The sequence below is a fragment of the Contarinia nasturtii genome, unplaced genomic scaffold, assembly GCF_009176525.2.
Source record: "Contarinia nasturtii isolate CC-2019 unplaced genomic scaffold, AAFC_CNas_1.1 Cnas_scaffold_1240, whole genome shotgun sequence".
Taxonomy (NCBI): domain Eukaryota; kingdom Metazoa; phylum Arthropoda; class Insecta; order Diptera; family Cecidomyiidae; genus Contarinia; species Contarinia nasturtii.
In genome coordinates, this window is record NW_022198581.1 from 728,313 (window position 1) to 748,311 (window position 19,999).

General features: G+C 32.2%; 2 protein-coding genes across 4 annotated transcripts in view; one reads left to right on the plus strand and one right to left on the minus strand.

Moving 5' to 3' along the window:
* LOC116345054 (zwei Ig domain protein zig-8) overlaps positions 1-19,999 on the plus strand; it is a 107,688-nt gene that overhangs the window by 25,179 nt on the left and 62,510 nt on the right. The window lies entirely within an intron of this gene.
* On the minus strand, positions 11,827-17,310 carry LOC116345055. Its single transcript, XM_031774100.1, has 7 exons — positions 17,206-17,310; positions 17,037-17,111; positions 13,380-13,489; positions 12,913-13,043; positions 12,553-12,836; positions 12,355-12,473; positions 11,827-12,285 (listed from the first exon to the last, which is right to left on the minus strand). Exons 2-7 carry the CDS (start codon positions 17,101-17,103, stop codon positions 12,253-12,255), a joined length of 744 nt encoding a protein of 247 aa, XP_031629960.1. The 5' UTR covers positions 17,104-17,111; positions 17,206-17,310; the 3' UTR covers positions 11,827-12,252.

The window sequence follows — 19,999 nt, forward strand, 5'->3', positions numbered from 1 at the left end:
TTAAAAAATATCCCAAATATTATTAAATTTTAATTATTATTCAGTGACTTTCCAGCTCTTCAGAGCGCACATTTGCTGCTCTAAAAAACAGTCTCTGAAAATAAGCATGCTGTATAGCAACAGGGGTATGCTTGAATAACTAGATATAGCTAGCACCCACAAGCAAATCCCCTGTCAGGGATTATAATTGCCAAGTAATTATTTCGTTCATAAATAAATATATTTAATGATGCGTATGACGTTTCGCCATAAATTAGTAAATTTATATTGTTGAAAATATATATATATATATATATATATATATATATATATATTAAATGTATTTTCTCGGTGTAGTTTTTTCTCTAATTTACATTGTTTGACAATTTCCGAGAATGTGGTCGGTGATTTTTGTTTCTATTGAAAAATAAATGACAAAAAAATGTGATTACAAACAGGAAAACAGTAGAAAATCGACATCGACCAATGAACGTATAGGCATTTTCGAACGTAAAATAACAGAATTAAATACGAAAGTACCAAAATTTTGTTTGCCGAAAACCATTATTATATCCATTTGGTACGTTGTTCACCAAACAATAGAATTTAAATTCAATTTTCATGAAAAAGATTTCAACTTCAACGACAAGTATTGAATTTTAATCCAAAACGACCAATTAGAGCAAATGCAGCAACAAAGTTTCAATTTACTTTCGCTGTTGCCTCCACAATTGAATATTATTCGTAGTCCATGGTTGACGATAATGAAGTCAGATATAAATTTACTTGTTAAATATATCGTAGGGTAAAATGTTGAACTGATGAATAAAAAGCATTTTGAGTTTGTTAGGGAATTGCTTGCCACAGATGAACTTTACCCAGGCGTCGAGAAGTACTTGGAAAAATGTTTCTGCTTTTCTGTTTTTACTTTTTAGTCCGTTCGTTTTTGCTTTTGTATTCACGCAAATACTATTTACTGATCATATTGTGAATTTTTGTCACGAGACGTGATAAAATCATGCACAGCAATGCAAAGATATATGTTTTGCTCGTACTACGTCTTTGTAGGATCACTTCTTTGGTTTCGACACGCTTTGCAAATCACTTTTTTCCCTTTTTCACATTCCCATTCCTTACTCCATTTACAACCGTACGCATATGTACGCCGGAGAAAGTTTGCCTTCCTCAAGTTTCAATTCATATCTCCATTTGGGCAAACAGATTACCACTTTGGATAATGTTTACTGACTATGAAAAGCAAATAATAAAAGTTTCTTTTTGCGTGGCTCACTTTTCAATTTGATCGCTCAGTATTTGATTGCATAAACCTTATTGTGATAAAAAAAAAACATATATATGCCAAGACATACATTTATATGCCGAAAAAATCTAATTGGTAACACCTCTAGCCCAAAATGTGGTTAATTATATTTTATTTTTGCGTGTTTTCTTGTACATGAAATCACGAGATTAACTGAACAGTGTATGCTAATTATTCAATGAAATTAAAATGACACCATTGGCTTTTGAGACTCTTTTTGTCCGAATTTTGTGCAAACTTAACTTTATAGCGTAAATGTCAATCAATCGATTTTCTTCGAATTTAAAAATGAAATTATGACAATTTTGGAAGATTTGGCATATGTTCACGTTATTTTTCATCTGTTTTGCGTATAGTAATAAAAAACTTTTTCAATTATGCCAGTTGTTCATAAGTCATGGTTGGATTGATTTGGAATTTTCTGTGGTGTTTTGTTCGTACTTTGACGATATGTGCATTTAGATTCACTTGCTGTATTACAAATTGTTCAAAGTTCAACATAAAGTAAATATAGACGTGTTGAAAATTGTGAAATAAAGCTCGCGTGCTTTTTTTGTTCGCCATGCTAAATGGATAAAACCGGCAAAAATAACGACACACACAAATTGTTTGAAACAAACAAATGGAAAATCAAATGGGATACTCGATAGAAGAAAAGAGTAGTATAAGTGAGTGAGAAAACTCTTCCCTCCCTCTTTCTCTCTTTCACACACACACACATACACACACACACACACCATATACAAACAGACAATAAATGGCAGCACATAGACTGTTGAGCTGAAGACTTATATTGGATTGCTTTCAAATTCAATTTCAACCATAATACATCAAACTGTGCTTCGCGCTTCAACGAATATTATTTTCAAGCACATAATAGATGTCATGAATTTGTACGCATCAACATCCTTTTTTATATATGTTTCAAAATACACTTTTATTTATTTATAATGGGCTGTCCGACCCACATAGAATAACAAAAATGTAATCTATAATAAACCTACGGCAATAAATCATGAGAGTCAACCAATTTTTCTGCTTTTTTTAAGTAAATATATGCACATCTTTATTATTCTTTGGTTCGGAAGTAATCGTAGGGAAGTTCACAATTCAAATCGAGCCAAGATTATACAATTGCTGACAATCCATATTCACTCCAAATCTATATATATCAAGAAACGAGCAATTTTTTGGTTTGATACGTGGTGCCGAAAAAAGAGCAAAAATAGTGTCTGAAGAAAACAATTCCTGAACAAATATAATTGACAAAAATGAGAATAATAAACAGACACGAATGAAAGGTAAAAAAAACGACAACATAAAGCAGCATTTAAAGAGCGCAACGAAGTGAAAGCACACAATGTCAAGTACTTCAGAATATCATCACATACGTCTGATATTTTGATATGGAATTGGGTAGATACATATAACAGTGTATAAACGTAAAAGTGCTACTTCAAAATATTCCACATATTTTGATCGTCTACGTAAGAAGGGGCCAAATGATACACATCGTCAAAGCATACATTGTGCAATTGTAGACACACACACACAATAGATATTGTCAACAGTGAACTGTTAAATTGAAAGTGGAAAATCAAAATACTCCGAAGAACTCCGAATGAAAAGAAACAAAATAAAAAGATGAAAATAATCTATGTTAGCTGCAAGGGAAATATTATTATAAAACGCGTTATTATGTTTATTATTCAGGAAACGATTTCAAAGTGGAAATAAATATTTTAAAATTGCAAAACATAAGTAATTTACAAAATCATTCGTAAATGTTGCCTCTATTCAAGTTACACACAAAATCATTTTGCACAGAATGAATTGTAAGAACAGCATAGAACAACAACAAACCATGTAACCACCAGAGAAATGTAGTATTAGAAAAACATACACGAAAATGTAAATGTTTCAACAAATTTACAGCGTGAGTACCAAAAACCTGGGCTTGGCATAGAATGCTGTTATCTCTTTTGCAATAATGATTACGAAAAGTAAAAAAAAAACACAGCAATGATTTTCTGTTTGATGCAGAATTTCCACAATTCAGGTTTTCGGGCAACATTTTTTGGCATACTTCGCTTTATCTTCATTAATGTAATAAAAATAAATCCCATTTTGGACTCAATCTACCCTAGGTGTCTTTTGTTGAATGATATTTTAAGACACATTTTCGTTGGACACTTACACCACGGGGGTTTGAAAAAAAATCCGTCCTGATATGGCATCATTGTAAAATATTGTGAATATTCAATCCTCACGTTGCGATTTTTCTTTATAAAAAAGAAAATTATTTATTGCAACTTGTGTCGTTCACAACTGAGCACAAATTGTTGTTCGATTGAATAAAGTAATATGCATTTTATGAATACGAATTCAGTAGAGTACTCATATACTTTATATATTGCATAAAAAGTGTGAAAAGAAAGCTTTAAGGGTTTTTATGATATATTTAGTTATACAGAATAAGAATAGAAAGCAAAAGAATAAAAGCTTTTCAAGTGTATATATCTAGGGGAATTTATCTGTTCGCGAATATATATTATTCGATGGTACATATACTATGCATATTTTACGAATAATCCATTGAATGTACGTATTTTGCGAATATTTTGCGAATATTCGCAGTGAATATATGCAAAATATACGCAATATTCACAGTGTTTTGATTGAGATAAAAACCCCTAGGTATATATGCTATGAAAAAACAACGCAAGATTAAATAAAAACTTGAACATAACTGGCTTAATATGTGCTTATTGAAAATTGCTTATCAAAAATCATGCACATATACATTTTGTGATGTATGCTGTTGCATCTTTTTAAGTTTTTCCACGCATTTCATTTTACTAGTAAAGCATGATTTATGACCATTTCCCTCGATATTTTAACTTTTTAGAGCTTTAATATGGTGAAAACTACCAAAGAGAAAAAAACTTAACAGTGCCTATCAATAGTTACTATTTGGATTAATTATGTTCATTTAGCCGTTGGTCCCAAATAACCAAAAAAGCACTTACACTTAGATAAAATAGTGTGCGATGAAAATTTTTCAGGGGCGGTGATTTTTCAAAAACTAAAAATTCTTTTTTTTTTTTGAAGTCTTTTTGACGCGAAAATTCCTAGCAAATCGAAAGAATTTCGTTCAAGTTCTTTTAGCACGAATTCCGTTTTATTCACCATCATTGTTGTCACCAAAAGGAAAATAAATCTTTCGGAAATAAAAGACAATAATTTTACAAAGAAGTCCAAATAATCGGAAATTTATACATCGACATCGTTTAAAAGGTCATGACTGAACGAAACAATGGAAAAATATTAAATATATTTTCAAACAATCGTATTGTTAACTTTTTTCCAAAGAAGATGAAAATGAAAAGCGTTTTTTCGGCAGTAACGATGAATATGATATTAAAAAGAGTAAACGATGTTAAGCAACATGCACTTCATTAAAATTCACATTGAAATTCAGGTGGTTCTGCATTTTATTAAAAAGCCTTTATTCCTGATTCCATTCGAGTGAACTTATTTTTAGTTCAAAACGAGATCATGAATTCAATCGAATTGAATTGCAGGTGAGAACAAGGAAAAAAAATGAGGCTGACATAATTGTGCGTGCATAATATAAGTCTAGTGTCTATGAATATTTCAAACTAAGGACTTAGGTCGTTTTATATCATTTTGAAACTCGAGTTTTGCAAATTCACAAAAATTTCGGTTGATTTGGCGTGTGAATCTCTACGCGAATGTATACAAAAAAATGCGAATTCATAAAAAATACTTTCTATAATTTTATGCTATTTTCAATTTTCAACTTCATTTCATTTTTCGTACTTAATACCAATATGGGAGAGACACGTATTGTCTGTGGTGCACATCCCTCAAATTTCTATTTACTACCACCAACTAATTACTCGTATTAACTCGTATCATTGAAAATATGGCGCACAATTGTCTTCAATTTACAAAACGATATACGTTTAAAAAGTTTTTACACATAATGGGATTGAAAGCGTGATTGGGAGAAAGTGTGTGCGCATTTAATCGAGTGGCGACAGCCAATAGGATGAGTAAAGACACACATTGTGTCAAGAGATCAACAAACGCATAAAACGTAATGTACTGGTGATACTTGAGTGAAGAGACAACTGAAGAAATGGAAACTGAAAACGGTGCCCATCAAGTTGAAATGTATTCTATCTGGCGTGTTCCACAAGATTCTGAACTTTTCAATTTAGTGTTATGGTGTGTCCAATAATGACTAATTATAACTAACACACCATATAAAAAAAAATCTATTAAAATCTACTCTCGACGTTTTCAACCGTATCATTTTTTTCACTGATATATGAGCATCTTCTCAACCGCCAACTGTGTATCCCGACATATTATGAGATTCCATCACAAGATAACCTCGTTGAAAAGTTGTTATTTGTGCATGCTGATGTCGTTACTGTTGAAAATGTTTCCGCCGCTTTTGAAGCTGTGACTGTCTACTGACTACATGTGAGCACATTGACAACGATGACGATGATGATGAAGACAACAACAATAATGTTAACAATGACGAATGAACAAAAAACATTGGGTTGGAATAAGATACCAAATACCTATATTGTATTGCAAGAGTTTTCCTGTATGAGTATGTAAACAATGGCACATTGCTGCAATTATTCAAAAAAAAAAAAAAACACACACACACACACCAACATTGATACAAAAGCCTGAAAGAGGCAACGAATAGAAAATACATATCACATAATATTATAGCAAGTGTAATAGGCTGTTGTCATGCAAAGTTTTCTCGGGGCGCCATAGATGAAAAGCTCATTGGGAGTTTTATGGAAAAAAAAAAGAAGCGAAAAAAATTCAAAGGAAATATAAAAACGCAGGTGACAACGTTGAACATCACTGCGTAAAAACAAGAGATATAGTTTTTTTTTTGTGAGAAATGGCGTGCATACAAAATATCATTAAATATGGAAAGTGACGATAGGCATTATATGTCTGTGATTCCATGATACAAAGAATAATAAACGAGTGATTCGGCTTATCAACCTAACATCAACACCATCAAGATAAAAAAAAATGAGAGAGAAAGAATTGTGCACGTCACCTGTCGAAAATGCACGTAATTAAAAAATCCTTTCGATTGGTCCGGTGCAAGGGTAAAGAGATGAGGATAATCGACAACACGCACAGACATCCATAAGAGCCACACACATATTATCTGCACCGTTGCAAATAATATGCACAACGTAATGGATTCGGTTGTTGACGCTATGCACTTAATGCCTTAATTAGCGATAAGAATGCGGTTTTCAGCAACAATCTCAGCAATTTCAAACAATGAAGTAAGTTATTCGTTTCAAAAGTTTCTGCGTGAAATACTTAAAATACACATCGCATTCAAATTCATTTTATTTATTATTTTGTTCGTTTCTCCATGATGTGCATAAATCATTAATGCCATTATTATACGATGCAAGCAATCTGCTTACATGTTATGCACGACGAATGTCGTTAGAAATAACCAAGCGCTTCCAAATAAATAGGAACAATACGATAGACCAATTATTTTCAGAAACTGTTTTCAACTCTCGCTTCCATCATTATCATCATCGTCATTATCATCATCGTCGTCGTCGTCATCGTCATTGAAATCACCCAGTTCCCATTTAAAAACGTAGACAAAACACAATTAAAAGTATAACGAACATATTTCGAATTAAAACCCACCATTTATATTCAAACCGAAATGAAATGCTACTTATATGTTACGATGTTGTTGCTTTGAAAGAAGACAAAACGTTGAATTTTGTTGTGATTGCCACGAGGTCAACCGAGACTAAAATAATTTAAGTGGATGCAAATAAACGACAATGTTTTTTATCTGTGACAATGCAAGAGCAAAAACAAAGATGTGAAACCTTAGACGAACAAGGTAATTTGGTGTGCGCTCAGTGGCGATCATTTTCCAGACATTATATAAACATGTAGCATAAACAAATATATATATATATATATATCAGAGAGGCCCCATTATAATACGAGCCCATAATCACAGCTCAGGTTTTACTTTGTGATAATGGGCACATCATACTCTCATTCTACGGTGTTCACACTCTATCTATTTTATGTCTTGTCGTATGCTGTTACCAAATCACTGCCGTTGCCAATGATGATTATATTGATGCCGATGATGATGATACCGTTGGCTTCTTTTTTGCGTTGTTTTTGCATTTCAAGACATCACAGATCCGAAGAGAACCACTTGCCTGGTTTGATGTCACTTGCCACTTGCCTGGTTTGATGTCACTGCCATTGTATATTGACCACACACAAAAAAAATCTTCATCGCCATCTATATTCGTTTTGGTGTCATTGATTCACATTTTCATACATCAACAATTGTTAGTTTATTGAACGTAGAATGAGATGGCGTAGGTGCATTTTTCTATATTATTGACAATGAATGGAAGTGGTACTTTGAACCCGTATGAGAATGTTTATCATGCCAATGTTGCACAATAGACATACAAACCTGAGTGGAGAAAAAGTGAAAAAAAAAAAGAATACGGCACTTGGTCCATGTCATTAATGTCTGGAAATTTATAGTTTCACATGGTATATTTCTCTTGTTCGTATTTTACCACATTTGTGACTATATAGCGAAGATTCAAAAGGTCTAATTGTGTTCGGTGAATGTGATACCCCTTTATAGTGAGCGAAAAAAACACGACAAAAACCACCTTTCCGATAACGTTTGAAATAGAGGTAGTACTCATGAGTGCACCGGCGATGCTTTAACTACTACCGTTGCCATTTTTTCGCATTTTTTATTTCTTTCTTCGACCGATGCATTTTTTTTGGGTATGCAAACGCAACCAACTGCTTAATGCGTCGCTGTATTAGTATAAAAAACATGAATTGGATCTCACTGATAGCCGCTGCCTCAAATTTTCTTTTGAAAATATGATTGTTTACACATTTTTAAAATTACAGCTATTTATTTAGTTTGGTAAGAGAGTGAGGCATCAATGAAAAGGAGATGTCGCTGCCGTAAGAAACAGACATCATAAATTTCAAGTGTTGTCACTCACATTCGAGCGCAAACGATATTGATTGCTATTTACCAGAAAACTTGATCTTTCATAACAATATTAACATATAAATTACAAAAATGCAATCAAAGAATGACAAACAAACCTATTTAAAAAGCATCTAATAATTTCCCTTTGATCTGGTTTCAAGAAGTTGGAAATGTAACATTACTTTTTACATGAATTTGAAGCTTCTATTTAAAGTGCAATTTTCGAATTTTAATATTTGTATTGTATACACGACTATTTAAACAACCTATAAAGAATTCGAAAACTAGAGAAACGACAGAAAAATGATTGCTTACAGTCTCTCATAAGATTTGTTCGTCTCATTTCGTGAATATTATTCGTTTACCAGTTTTTGGAATTAATTTGAGAGTGCAAACAGCCCACATCAAAAGGTATCATTAAAAAATAGTCTCTGTCAATTTTACTTTAAAAAAAAAATCAATTTCTTATGAAAGTCTGCACGTGTACATGGATTTCGGGATCTTCTTAAAAATCCAGATTGGTTAGTAAGATATTAAGGCAAACAAATTTGATATTTTTCAATAAAACAATTACATTTTAAAAATCAGCGACTCAAAACTAGTTTGAGAAGATAAGTACTAAAAACTATAAAATGAATGACATTGCCATGGCTGGAGGATAAAGTCTGCTCAAAAGGAGTATGTTTTTCCATTTTTTGTGGCACCTTAGTCAACTCATCTTTATAAAACCATTTGATATGGATAAATGAGTTGACTGTTGAGTATTGCCCCAATCTTTTGACCTCACAACTTTCAATTACACAAGTAAGTCTTTTGATTCTACTGTCACACAGTTACGAGTAAATAATAAAACAATTGTCCAATTACATCAAATCAGTTGTTTTATGTTATGTCAGTCACATACACATACAACTAAAATAGTACGATCGATTATACAGTGAGATAAGGCGGAAAATGTCAAATATAAATACATGATGGAATTATTAGGAAAGCTAAAACGGTGTAAAGAAATTGTGTCTACAATGTAAAAGATTTTATTATTCTTTCTGCCGCCATTCGTTCTATACCGTTTCTGTGCTCATTTGTTCATTCATCCGGTTGGTCGCAATTTGTGGATGACAAGCAGCTTACATAAATGCATACATACCATCACAACAACAAAACAAAAATAACTACAACTACTTTACAACAACAACAACAGCACATACACAATCATACATATATTCATCCACTCGCATTGTCCGACCCTAAAAATTTAAACGGATGTTAAATAAAGAGTCGTCATTTTCACATACTAGCAATGAGACATAAAATGACATTTCTATGGTGACACAAAGTCTGAATAAAATAAATAAAACGAGCGCATATATATATATATATAGCTAACCAAAAACCGAACTAAACATGTTCGCGAGAAAGCACACAAGAGTGTTAGACTTGCCTGTATATGTGTGTGTGTGTGTGTGTGTGTGTTTGAGCATGAGAAAGAGAAAGGGAGAGAAAAGAAAAGAGAGAAACAGGCAGACAGACATCGAAATAGAACGAAAAAAAATCTTTGAGAAAAGAAAATCACATCGTAAAATGAAAGATCAAAGCCCGACAATAATACAACCAAAAATATAGATAAAAACCGAAGAAGAAAAATGATAAAAAAAAATACAAAAACAAACAGGAAAAATAAAAACACGCTCACTCATTTGATCACATACGTATTTATGTAATAAAATAGACGAGAAATGTTATCAAAAATGCTAATAACACTAACAGCAAGTACGGAGAGAATGAAGCAGTCATATCACACAATTTGTTTCATCCAGCGACGAAAAAACACGCACATACTATTCAGAAACAATTAAAGGATACACCATATATACTGAGATTTACTCACTTTAGCGAATTCGAAAGCATAAAAATCTGTACCAGTATGATGCGGCTGCCTGCCATCATGAAACAAAAGAACATCACGTCGAAAGGGTGGAGAGAACGAATGTCAATGACAACAAAACTATGGCAATAATATATGGAAAACTATTGAATCATCAGATATTTATTTTTTTGACGCCAAACTTGGAAAGAAAGCTTGAACGCACGCAACAGTGGCTACACATTTGAAGAATTGTTGGCGCTACAAGCGGAAAACAAATGTAAGATTTTTGTAGTAAGACAAAGAAACCAAAACAATGCTTGCAGAAGATACACACTTTCGAATATGACATAAGACTTTTATACGTATATAATGGGAATAACTAGCGACTTCTGATAACCACCAGTTATATGTTATATGTTCAATGTATGCAGGAAAATAAAATCAAACCACATATACTTTGAAATATTTTTAATCAATTAGAAACCTTTTTAGATATATATTAGGAGTTCTACATACCCAGAGGAAACTTTCTGCATTCTTACTTTTTCTACAGGATCCTAAGTCAGTATAATACTCTTTTCGAAGAGTGTACACGCTCTTCTCACACTCTTCGTCTTGCTCTTCGTATAGTTTTATTCGACTCCCTTCTCACACTCTTCTCACACATTTGCATAAAACACGTATATTGTTTTTAACTGAGCTTCAATTTTTTTCTCTAAAAAATTTTCTTTTTTTTTCTTTATAATAAATTTTTCCACTGATGGATAATTTTTGATTTTGTTAATTTTTGACATTTTGAAAAAAATGAACGTATACAAAAAAAATGAATTAGCTGTTGCAACAGCAATTGTCGTTCTGTTGTATTTTGACACAGCTGACGAATGCTATAAACGTTCAAATATCAAAATACAAACATTACTTCCACTGGAATGCAGTGACAGCAGTGATAGCATTATACCATTACACACTCTCTTCTCACTCAATATACGTGTTTTATGCAAAAGTGTGAAAGAGTGTGAGAAGGGAGTCGAATAAAACTATACGGAGAGTGTGAGAAGAGCGTGTACACTCTTCGAAAAGAGTATTATACTGACTTGGGATGCCTCCATGTTCGGGGAGACAGATTTAAAAAAAAACTCCATTTTGGAAAAAATATGACATATTTTCTTGCGAAAAATTGTGAACATCGTTGAAGTATTCAAAAAATGACTTCTCTTTACTCAATTGCCATCACAGAATCAATTTTAAGCATCTATCGTATCGAATAAGGTCACAAAAATTGGAATTTCTTAGAAGAAAAAATGGACAAAAAGTGCATTTGAGTGGTTTTTTTTTTAATCGATCATATTTAAAGCTATATAGACTCAATTTTGTCCTTAGAATCGAAAAATTTCAGAATTCAAGCAGGTTTGGCGTCAAAAGAAGATTCATGAAGATTGGAATTAATTTACAAAGATGCGACAGATTGGAAGCTGTCGAAAATGGTGGAATCTGTTCAAAATTTAAGATTCGCATTGGTAAAGATTCGAATTTTAAATGATGTAAAATCAATAATAATTAAAATAGCCATAAAATTAATTTTATTTTCTTAAGTCGAATGGGATTTGAATTGTTTTGTAAAGAACAATGCGTAACATTTTTTTCAAAGAGGAGAAAGTATTGTATCCACACAAATGGAGAAAGTAATATGATGGTGATAGATAAATATACACGCCGCCTAAAACGCAGTTGTGTTTTGTGGTCGAGAACTTAAAATACACATTTATCGCTAACAATATTTGATGGAATATATGGATTGGCATAAAATTATTTGGTTTGTTGATGTTGTTGTCACATAAAATAATTTTAGAGATGCTTCGCCGTTACATTGACGTCATAAAACGAGCATTTGACATTCAACACTTCATACGTCAAGTGCAAATTTGGTGATGATTAAAATTTTCTGTGGTAAAATGTTGTTATTTGGATCACGATCTTGCTGGCTTAATCTATTAAGAATGCTTCACGGGGAACGTGCTTTAAGTAAATAAAAAAAGAAGATAATGCATTTAATGAATAAATACAAAATATAATGCAAAATTTTACCTTCAAGAGCTGATTCGCAATGCCCGAAAATTCAACCGATAATTTCTTCTGCAATTGCGGCTGCATAGCTTTGAGCACTTCAATACCATTTTCGCGTAAGAACAAATTTGTGGCTTCGGCTGCAATAAAAAATTATTTACAAATAAAATTGACTTCAATGCGAAAAAAAATAAAATTTCGATAATATTTAAAACCTACTTAAAATGCGACTGTTTTTGAACACCTTGGCAATATGCATGCGCACTTTTTTTACATTCAATTCAATGGCTAAGCTATCTACGTGTAAGTACGTTTTATCATTTTTATCTTCGGTTGAAACTTGTCCTTTTAAATCGGCAATAACACCATCGAGTACGGCATCAAAATCACCCGCACCACTGGCTGGAATGATCAGCAATACTCCTGAACTGGCGTATTTGGCACGGATTGACAAACGTGGAATTGCAATACGAGCTTCAAATGGCCGATTATTCTCACTCAATCTAACCAAATAGAAAACCACACACAAATCATTGTAGTTGATTTTATTTAAAGAAAATTTTAGTTTTGCATACGCACTTAATGCTTTTGACAGTGAAGTTGCTTGCTCCAAAAATTTCCATATTTTTCAAATTTATACGATAGCCGTCATGTCCACCCGTTAGTTGAAGCGAAAGTGAATCCATTATGAATGGCTCAACCGATGGCATCTATAAAAAAAACGATGAAACAAATACATCAAAACTCCGAAACTGAAATGAATTCGATTTAAAATTGAAACGATGAATTGCATATTTATTTGTCTCATCAATTCAATCCTTAATCGAATGTTCTGGCACAGGAACTTGAAAAAGACCCTTTTAAAATGGCAAAATCCAAATCTTTTTTTATCAGATCACTGTTTCAAATTTACTAAAAAATCGTGCTTTTAAATGATTGTAATTTTGTTAATAATGAAATGTTTCTCAAAGTTATTGTATTAATCCACAATTCAGAAAGATGTAACGAGTGTAGAAAGGAAAAAAAAAAACGATTGATCGACATACCTCAATTTCTGGAATTCCTTGTGCTAAATATGGTCTCAAGTGATGCAGACTGCCTTTTAGACAATCGAGCAGTTTTGAGTCCGATCGACGACATTGGATTATGTATTCAGCTAAAAGAAATATAAACAGAATATTGAACAAAAAATAAACATAAACATTCAGATCAGTGAGTGAATAAAGAAGAAAAAAAAACATGTGCATATAAATAAATTACGAATATGGCGATAAAAAAAACAACTTTTGACTTCATATGTGAAAATCTTTCAACATTTCTTTTAATATAAAAGCATAAAGACTTAGCGCTATAAACACTTAAATTAATAACTAAACATTTCTTCATATGATTCATAATTCACATCAGAGTTGCATTTGGATCAAAGTGCAGGCACATTTTACACATTGCAACAAAAGACGACGGACAACAGAAGACAAGTTAAAAGAAACACGTGAATGAAACTATTTACAAATTGCAATCACAAAATTTCGTTTGGCAATATTCAAACGGAAAAAAAAAAACATATCTCATAGAAAATACAATTTTTTTGTGCAATGCAAACAACTCTCCATAGCGTATTATTGATTTCGAGAAAAAATCGATTTAAAACATAAACGTCTCGAATTTAATGCAAAGACAATTTGCCAACTGCTAAAGAAATGCCGATCATGTGTATGTGATTAAATCTCTCACAACGATTCGTATCCAAATACAATAATTATCTAATCATATCGATTTCCCCACCAATTTTGATGAGTAGGGCACACTTTGTGATCACCGCACTAAGCTAAATAGAAAATCAACTGAGTTCTTTTGAGTCGAGTGCGCAATGCAATGCGAAAATTGTCACGCACATCTACCGAATTACATCAGTTTCATAGTCTCAAGCTGATGTGTACGGTGTTGCTCTCAATTCTCATACGATGTATGTACAAGCACGACGATGATGTGCTCATATATGCGATTGAAAATTTTTCCATCAATCTATTAATATGCATACGAGATAGCCGGTTGATACAATTTATGATATAATTCTCTTTATCGAATGCAAAAATTATTATCGAACAAAAAGTGTGTTCGAAATGAAAAACATCTGAAACTGGGACCTGTTGTACGTCTGAGTGCTACATGCACACTTTCTACATGAAAGTGAATCATTTGAAATGTCGAATCATGTTTTTAATTGACACATCAATGATTAACCGGCAATCGTGTTTTCCAAACGAGACAGCGCTCTTATCACATATTATCAATTAAATAAATAAATCAACACAAAATAATTCTAATGCTTCGCGGAAGACAGAATACTATAGAAAGATAAAATAAATGGTATTTATGGTTATTGACCCATTGAGTGCTTCTGTAAATGTGCATTCAAAACGGAAAATTGCGTAAATGTCATTCTATCGTAAAAAAAAACACCAGTCGAACAACCATGAAATCGAAATTGGATACGCTATAAGCTTGCCAAACCGGAACGATTGGTTGGAGTACTAAATGCATCATGTTTACCGGCGAGTACTAGTTTCGACTTTAATTAGCAAACATGTGAGAATTAATATTATTGACTGAAAAATTAAATGATGTGTGTATGCGCGAAATCAGAATGCATTCAGCGACTTCTTCCGAATGGAAGTACAAGTTTAAAATGGCAATTTTTAACGGTTTCACATACATATATAGTTGCGACAAAAAAATGGCAAAAATTCCATTCAATTTATATTTCTCAACAAATTTGGAATTTAATTCCAATTTTACTGAGTGTCTCCGTCTGCCGTATCATATGATAATCTCCGCGCTCAAAATACCGTTTCTTTTCATTCATCAATCCGTAGATTATTATATAAAAAAAATTCTTTTTTTTTCGTTATTGTGGTGAGGGTTTCTATGTAACAGGCTGCAAAGTGCACGTGCGTGTGCAACAGCATGAAAACGAAACACTGTTTGGCAACAAAAACACATTTATTGCGTTTTTTGATGTGCATAAACTTCGAAATTCGATTACATGTGAACGAGAGTGGTTATGGTAAAAATGAGTGTTGCGCGCATAATTTGTTTTATATCTGCCAATTTTCTGTCTAAAAATGTTCACACAAACTCACACACACAAATAGAGATTAACCAATTTCCTGCGACTGCAAAACAAATAGGTGTAAATCCGGTCAACAATGCTTTAAACTAAGTTCTTTGTCATTAAATTGCAGTGTCAAGTCATCATCAATTTATTAAGCAGAATGGTTATAAAATTAAATAATAAACATACAACAAAAAATTGTCAACCATTCTTTGAAGGCTTCCACATAATTTCTGGTTGAAAATTCGAATGGTTTGCATTTATGATAATGATCGTTTGAAATTGAACTTACATAACGTGCTTTTTAGAACCAGTTTCTGCGGATGATGCAATTTAACGGTGTTCTCTTCAAAAGTATTTTCATTCGATTTTTTTTTCATGTTTTACTTGAGCAGGTTTTTTCGATTGCAAAATTGTGTATCGTGTTTTTTTTTTAAATCCAACTTCCAATTTGTGAATTAAACTAATCAATTGCAACACATACAAAAAAGAATAAAAAAACGTGTGCGCTTGTCCTTGATTCCATTTTTTTCTAGACTTGTTGAATATAATTTTAGACTGAATACAGAGAATGAACTATAAAACGGGTATGTGCTCGAGTGCGACGGTCACTTACGTCAATTGAAAATCACAGATTTTCATAACAAGATTAATTCGAGTGGTTATTTCATACCAAGTTCTGATAACAATTTTATTGCTTTCTTGAACGGAAGTTTCCAAGGTTCTTTCCATGTTCTTTTACATTATTTGTTGTTTGCTCATTTTTCATTGACAATTCGGATTCTTTAACGACATACATGAAATGTTATGCATCAAAAATTTGTGTCATTGTTGTTTATTATGCCGGGTTCGATTTTTTTTATTTGTTTGTGAATTGAGTCTTCACTTAAAATCGATGGACAAACTTAAAATTGCATTGAACTCCTTAACAAAACAGCATACGATCAGCAGATTGTGCAAATTTTCAAAGTAAACAAACTGATGATTCGCCATGGATTTTTTTTTTACATTATTTTTTAGGCATTGACGCTAACGAACGTCGCACTCTTGTGATCATAATTATACTGGATGTTTTCCGCAGTTTATTTGTGCACTTTGCATACATTTATGAATTTATTTCAATGATGTAGCTTGCATTAGTTTATGTTTCAATGCGTCTATAAGTGAAAGAGAAAAGATACGCAATGCTTTCTTTACCAATAAATTGGTAGTAGTGATTATAATGAATATATCTTGCTTTTATCAGAGCAAAATATGACGCAAAAGAGACACGAGATATGTAATCGGTATTGGAAATGAAGAATCACGTCTAGCACTGAATATTTTTACTTTTATGCCGCTTTTTTTAATTTCAACGAAAAGAACAGTGAATTGATTTTCAGATTGCGTTATCAAAACAACCGAATGCCTATTAATTGCAAAAACCGCACAATTTACTTTGGAAAAATTCACGCACTGAATACAATTTTTAAGATTAACACTTTTTCTCGAAACACGCCTCTTGTGGTGGTTATGTGTTTATTTCTTTTTTTAAAATTAATTTAAAAATGAATTTTAATCTTTTGATAGACATTTGTTTTGTACTTACGAACATCAGATTCAGCTGTAGATACAGATATTGCCAAATTGGCTACGATGAATAAAAAACTCCACATTTTTATACCTTTTAAAAATTGTATGAAATAATAAGAATCTATATTTTTCGGGAATATATTTCAAAGAAAAAAAATTAATGAATATTTTTTAAAATGTAATACTTTAAAAATTCGATTGGTAGGTAGAAGAAAATTCTATTTAAAATGATCTATGATTTAGATTAAGATTGTTGAGAGTTGAAGATCTCGACTGCGACTGAGTAGCCGCGAGTGTTTATAATAATTTTTAAGAGCCAAAAAACTACCACATTCAATCAGTTTGCATTTTATGTTCAGACGCGGGTTTTTTCTGTGAGCAATTTTAAGCCATTTTATGTACAACAAGCGCATACATAAATTCGAAGAGTGAATTTCAACCGAATGAGATAAAAAATAAGTGTACCAATGAAATCGAACGTACTAAAAAGACATGCTTACTAGACGGTGTACATCATAGCGTACATAGCTGCCAATTCAACAGCTTCAGTAAATAGTATTATTACTAAACACACAGCGAATAAATAATAACAACAACCGAAACAACTATTCGTATATGGTTAGTTAGACAACGCTTGAACACTTCTCCGTCAAAAGATATGCCAATTTATTTGTAACTACTTCAAACAAAAAAATACCTCACAGAACTGAGGGGAATTTCTTTGGTTGATTGAAAGCAAGTAGAATCGAAAGTGATTTGTTATGTGAAAGACAGAAAGAGTGAGAAAAGAATTTTTATGACAGTATGTTTGCAGAGGCGAACGTAACATGTGATGTTATGATGAGCGGTATTTGATATTTACCGATTCATTTATACAACTAATGAAGAAAAACAAATACCAATAAATGAACTCACCATTAGTTTAAAACCTCGTGATTTTTAACGCATATATAAATGGAATTCATTGTAACTGTTCAGCTTGATGAGGTTTGAGTCATTTTAAGTCGGAAGAAGTTGTTTTATTAGTTTGTTAGTTTTACGATAAAATTATGTTTTTACAGATTTCTCATGTAATAATATACAAAATTGACCAAAAAAATTTAATTTTTTGTATGCTGGGATGCTTGACTGATATCGAAATGACTTGAAACTAGGATCACAAGTTTTGTAAGGTAAAGTACTGGAATCGATCAAAAAACTAAGACCCTTCAAAAACATGTTTTCGGGGCCAGAAAACACGAATCAGCCGTTCTTTTAGATATAGTAATGTATGGCGTGATACCATGTACCCAGTATGTTATACGAACAACTGTGTTAACAGAAACAGGTCGATAGGGTAAAGTTTCTCGCCTGAAGTTATGCCTATGAGATAAATGCCATTTTTGTTCCAAAAATGGTACTCAAAAATATGTATTGGGGGGTTTTTTGGCCAGAGAAAACCGAATCTCCATTAGTGTTGCAATACAAATAATTTTCGACACACTTTTCATACAAAAGTCATCAACGCGTCTGAGATATGCCTATATGATATCGAAATGACGTGAAACTTTGCACAGGCTATTTTTTCACAAAAAACAAACATTCTGAAAGTTTGATGAAATTTCAATCCAAATTAGGAATACTTCCCATACAAAATCGAGAATTTCGGTAAAAAATATATTCTTGCTATAATATTTGGCACATGATGTAGCGAACTCAACGTTATTTTCATTTAAACTGCTTTACTCATATCGATTCCTGATATATGTATCAAGCAACTTCTGTTAGTCTATAAATGTGAAAATAAAGCATTCAAAAGAACGGAATTTAATTCGAATACATTTACATTGTAGTTCAATTATCTATTCAAATTGTGAATAACTTCATCGTTACACAAGAGTGTGAGAATTAGAAAGAATTTCGTGATCTAAAGGATAAAGAAAGTTTCATCCGACACTACCTATTATACCAGTTTTGCTTTACAAGTTGTGAGCTAATTATCAAAAATGTCCAACGCAGAGGCAGAAATCAGTCATGTGAAAAGTATCAAAAGTAAATTTGAGAGTCGCACTCAAGATTTTTTTGGGAATAACTGAGATCGATTTTTTCTAAGTAATGTTTGAACAGCATGTAGAATTCTGTTGACTAATTGTATTTTTTTTTATTTATAGAATCAATTAAGAGTTTTTAAGAGGCTCCTAGCTTTGATTAATAAAAAAGAAAATACACACTCCGTTATTCCGTGTCTGGCGGTACCCTGTTCAATTTCGGTAGTCAGGTCACATCATTATTTTACGCTCTGCTACCAATATACCAATTGTAGATTTGTTAGGATTGTTTCACATCCAATAATAGATGTATTTATTTACCTTGACAGTGTTGACTGTCTGCAATAAAAGTTTCAAGCCACTCCAAATATATGCAGAATTCTAATATGCACTTAAATGTCAATAGGTGTTAATCATTGATACAAATGGATATGATTGTTGCCAATTAAGTGAATAAATCGCATAAACGTGCAACCTATACACAAGTACTGAACAACAGCAAGACCATTCCATACGAAATTAACCATTTTTCGGACTAAAAAAATGGTTGTTTTCGTATGGAATTGTCAATAATAAAATTGATCATTCACCATTTTTCTCGCGAAGCAATCGGAATCGAAAAAATAAGAGTGTTATTTCCTAGGGGCTTTTATGTATTCGTTCATAAAATTTTATACACAATATTCACCTCTTATTCATCATATATATCATATGTTAAATAGCTACACAGAATCGAAGAAAGTAAAAAAAAAACATAACATAGACGAAATATATACGAATTATTCACCGAATGTATGCCGTTATACAATAATAGTAATATACATTTGAACATAAAATCCTCTAGGTTATTTGATTGCCTTTCGTTCTGATGCGTAATTATATTATCTTCATTACTTTGTTTAGTTTTATCTAAGTCTGAGATGCATTGATCAGTAGCGAATCTTTACGCTTA

Excerpts from the sequence above, each read along its gene's own strand:
- LOC116345055 (XM_031774100.1), bottom strand. The coding sequence starts at position 17,103 with ATGTGGAGTTTTTTATTCATCGTAGCCAATTTGGCAATATCTGTATCT. Across the intron at positions 12,474-12,552 it reads CAAAAACAGTCGCATTTTAA|CCGAAGCCACAAATTTGTTC; the intron begins GTAGGTTTTAAA and ends TTTTTATTGCAG. Across the intron at positions 12,286-12,354 it reads TTGCGAATCAGCTCTTGAAG|CACGTTCCCCGTGAAGCATT; the intron begins GTAAAATTTTGC and ends ATTTACTTAAAG.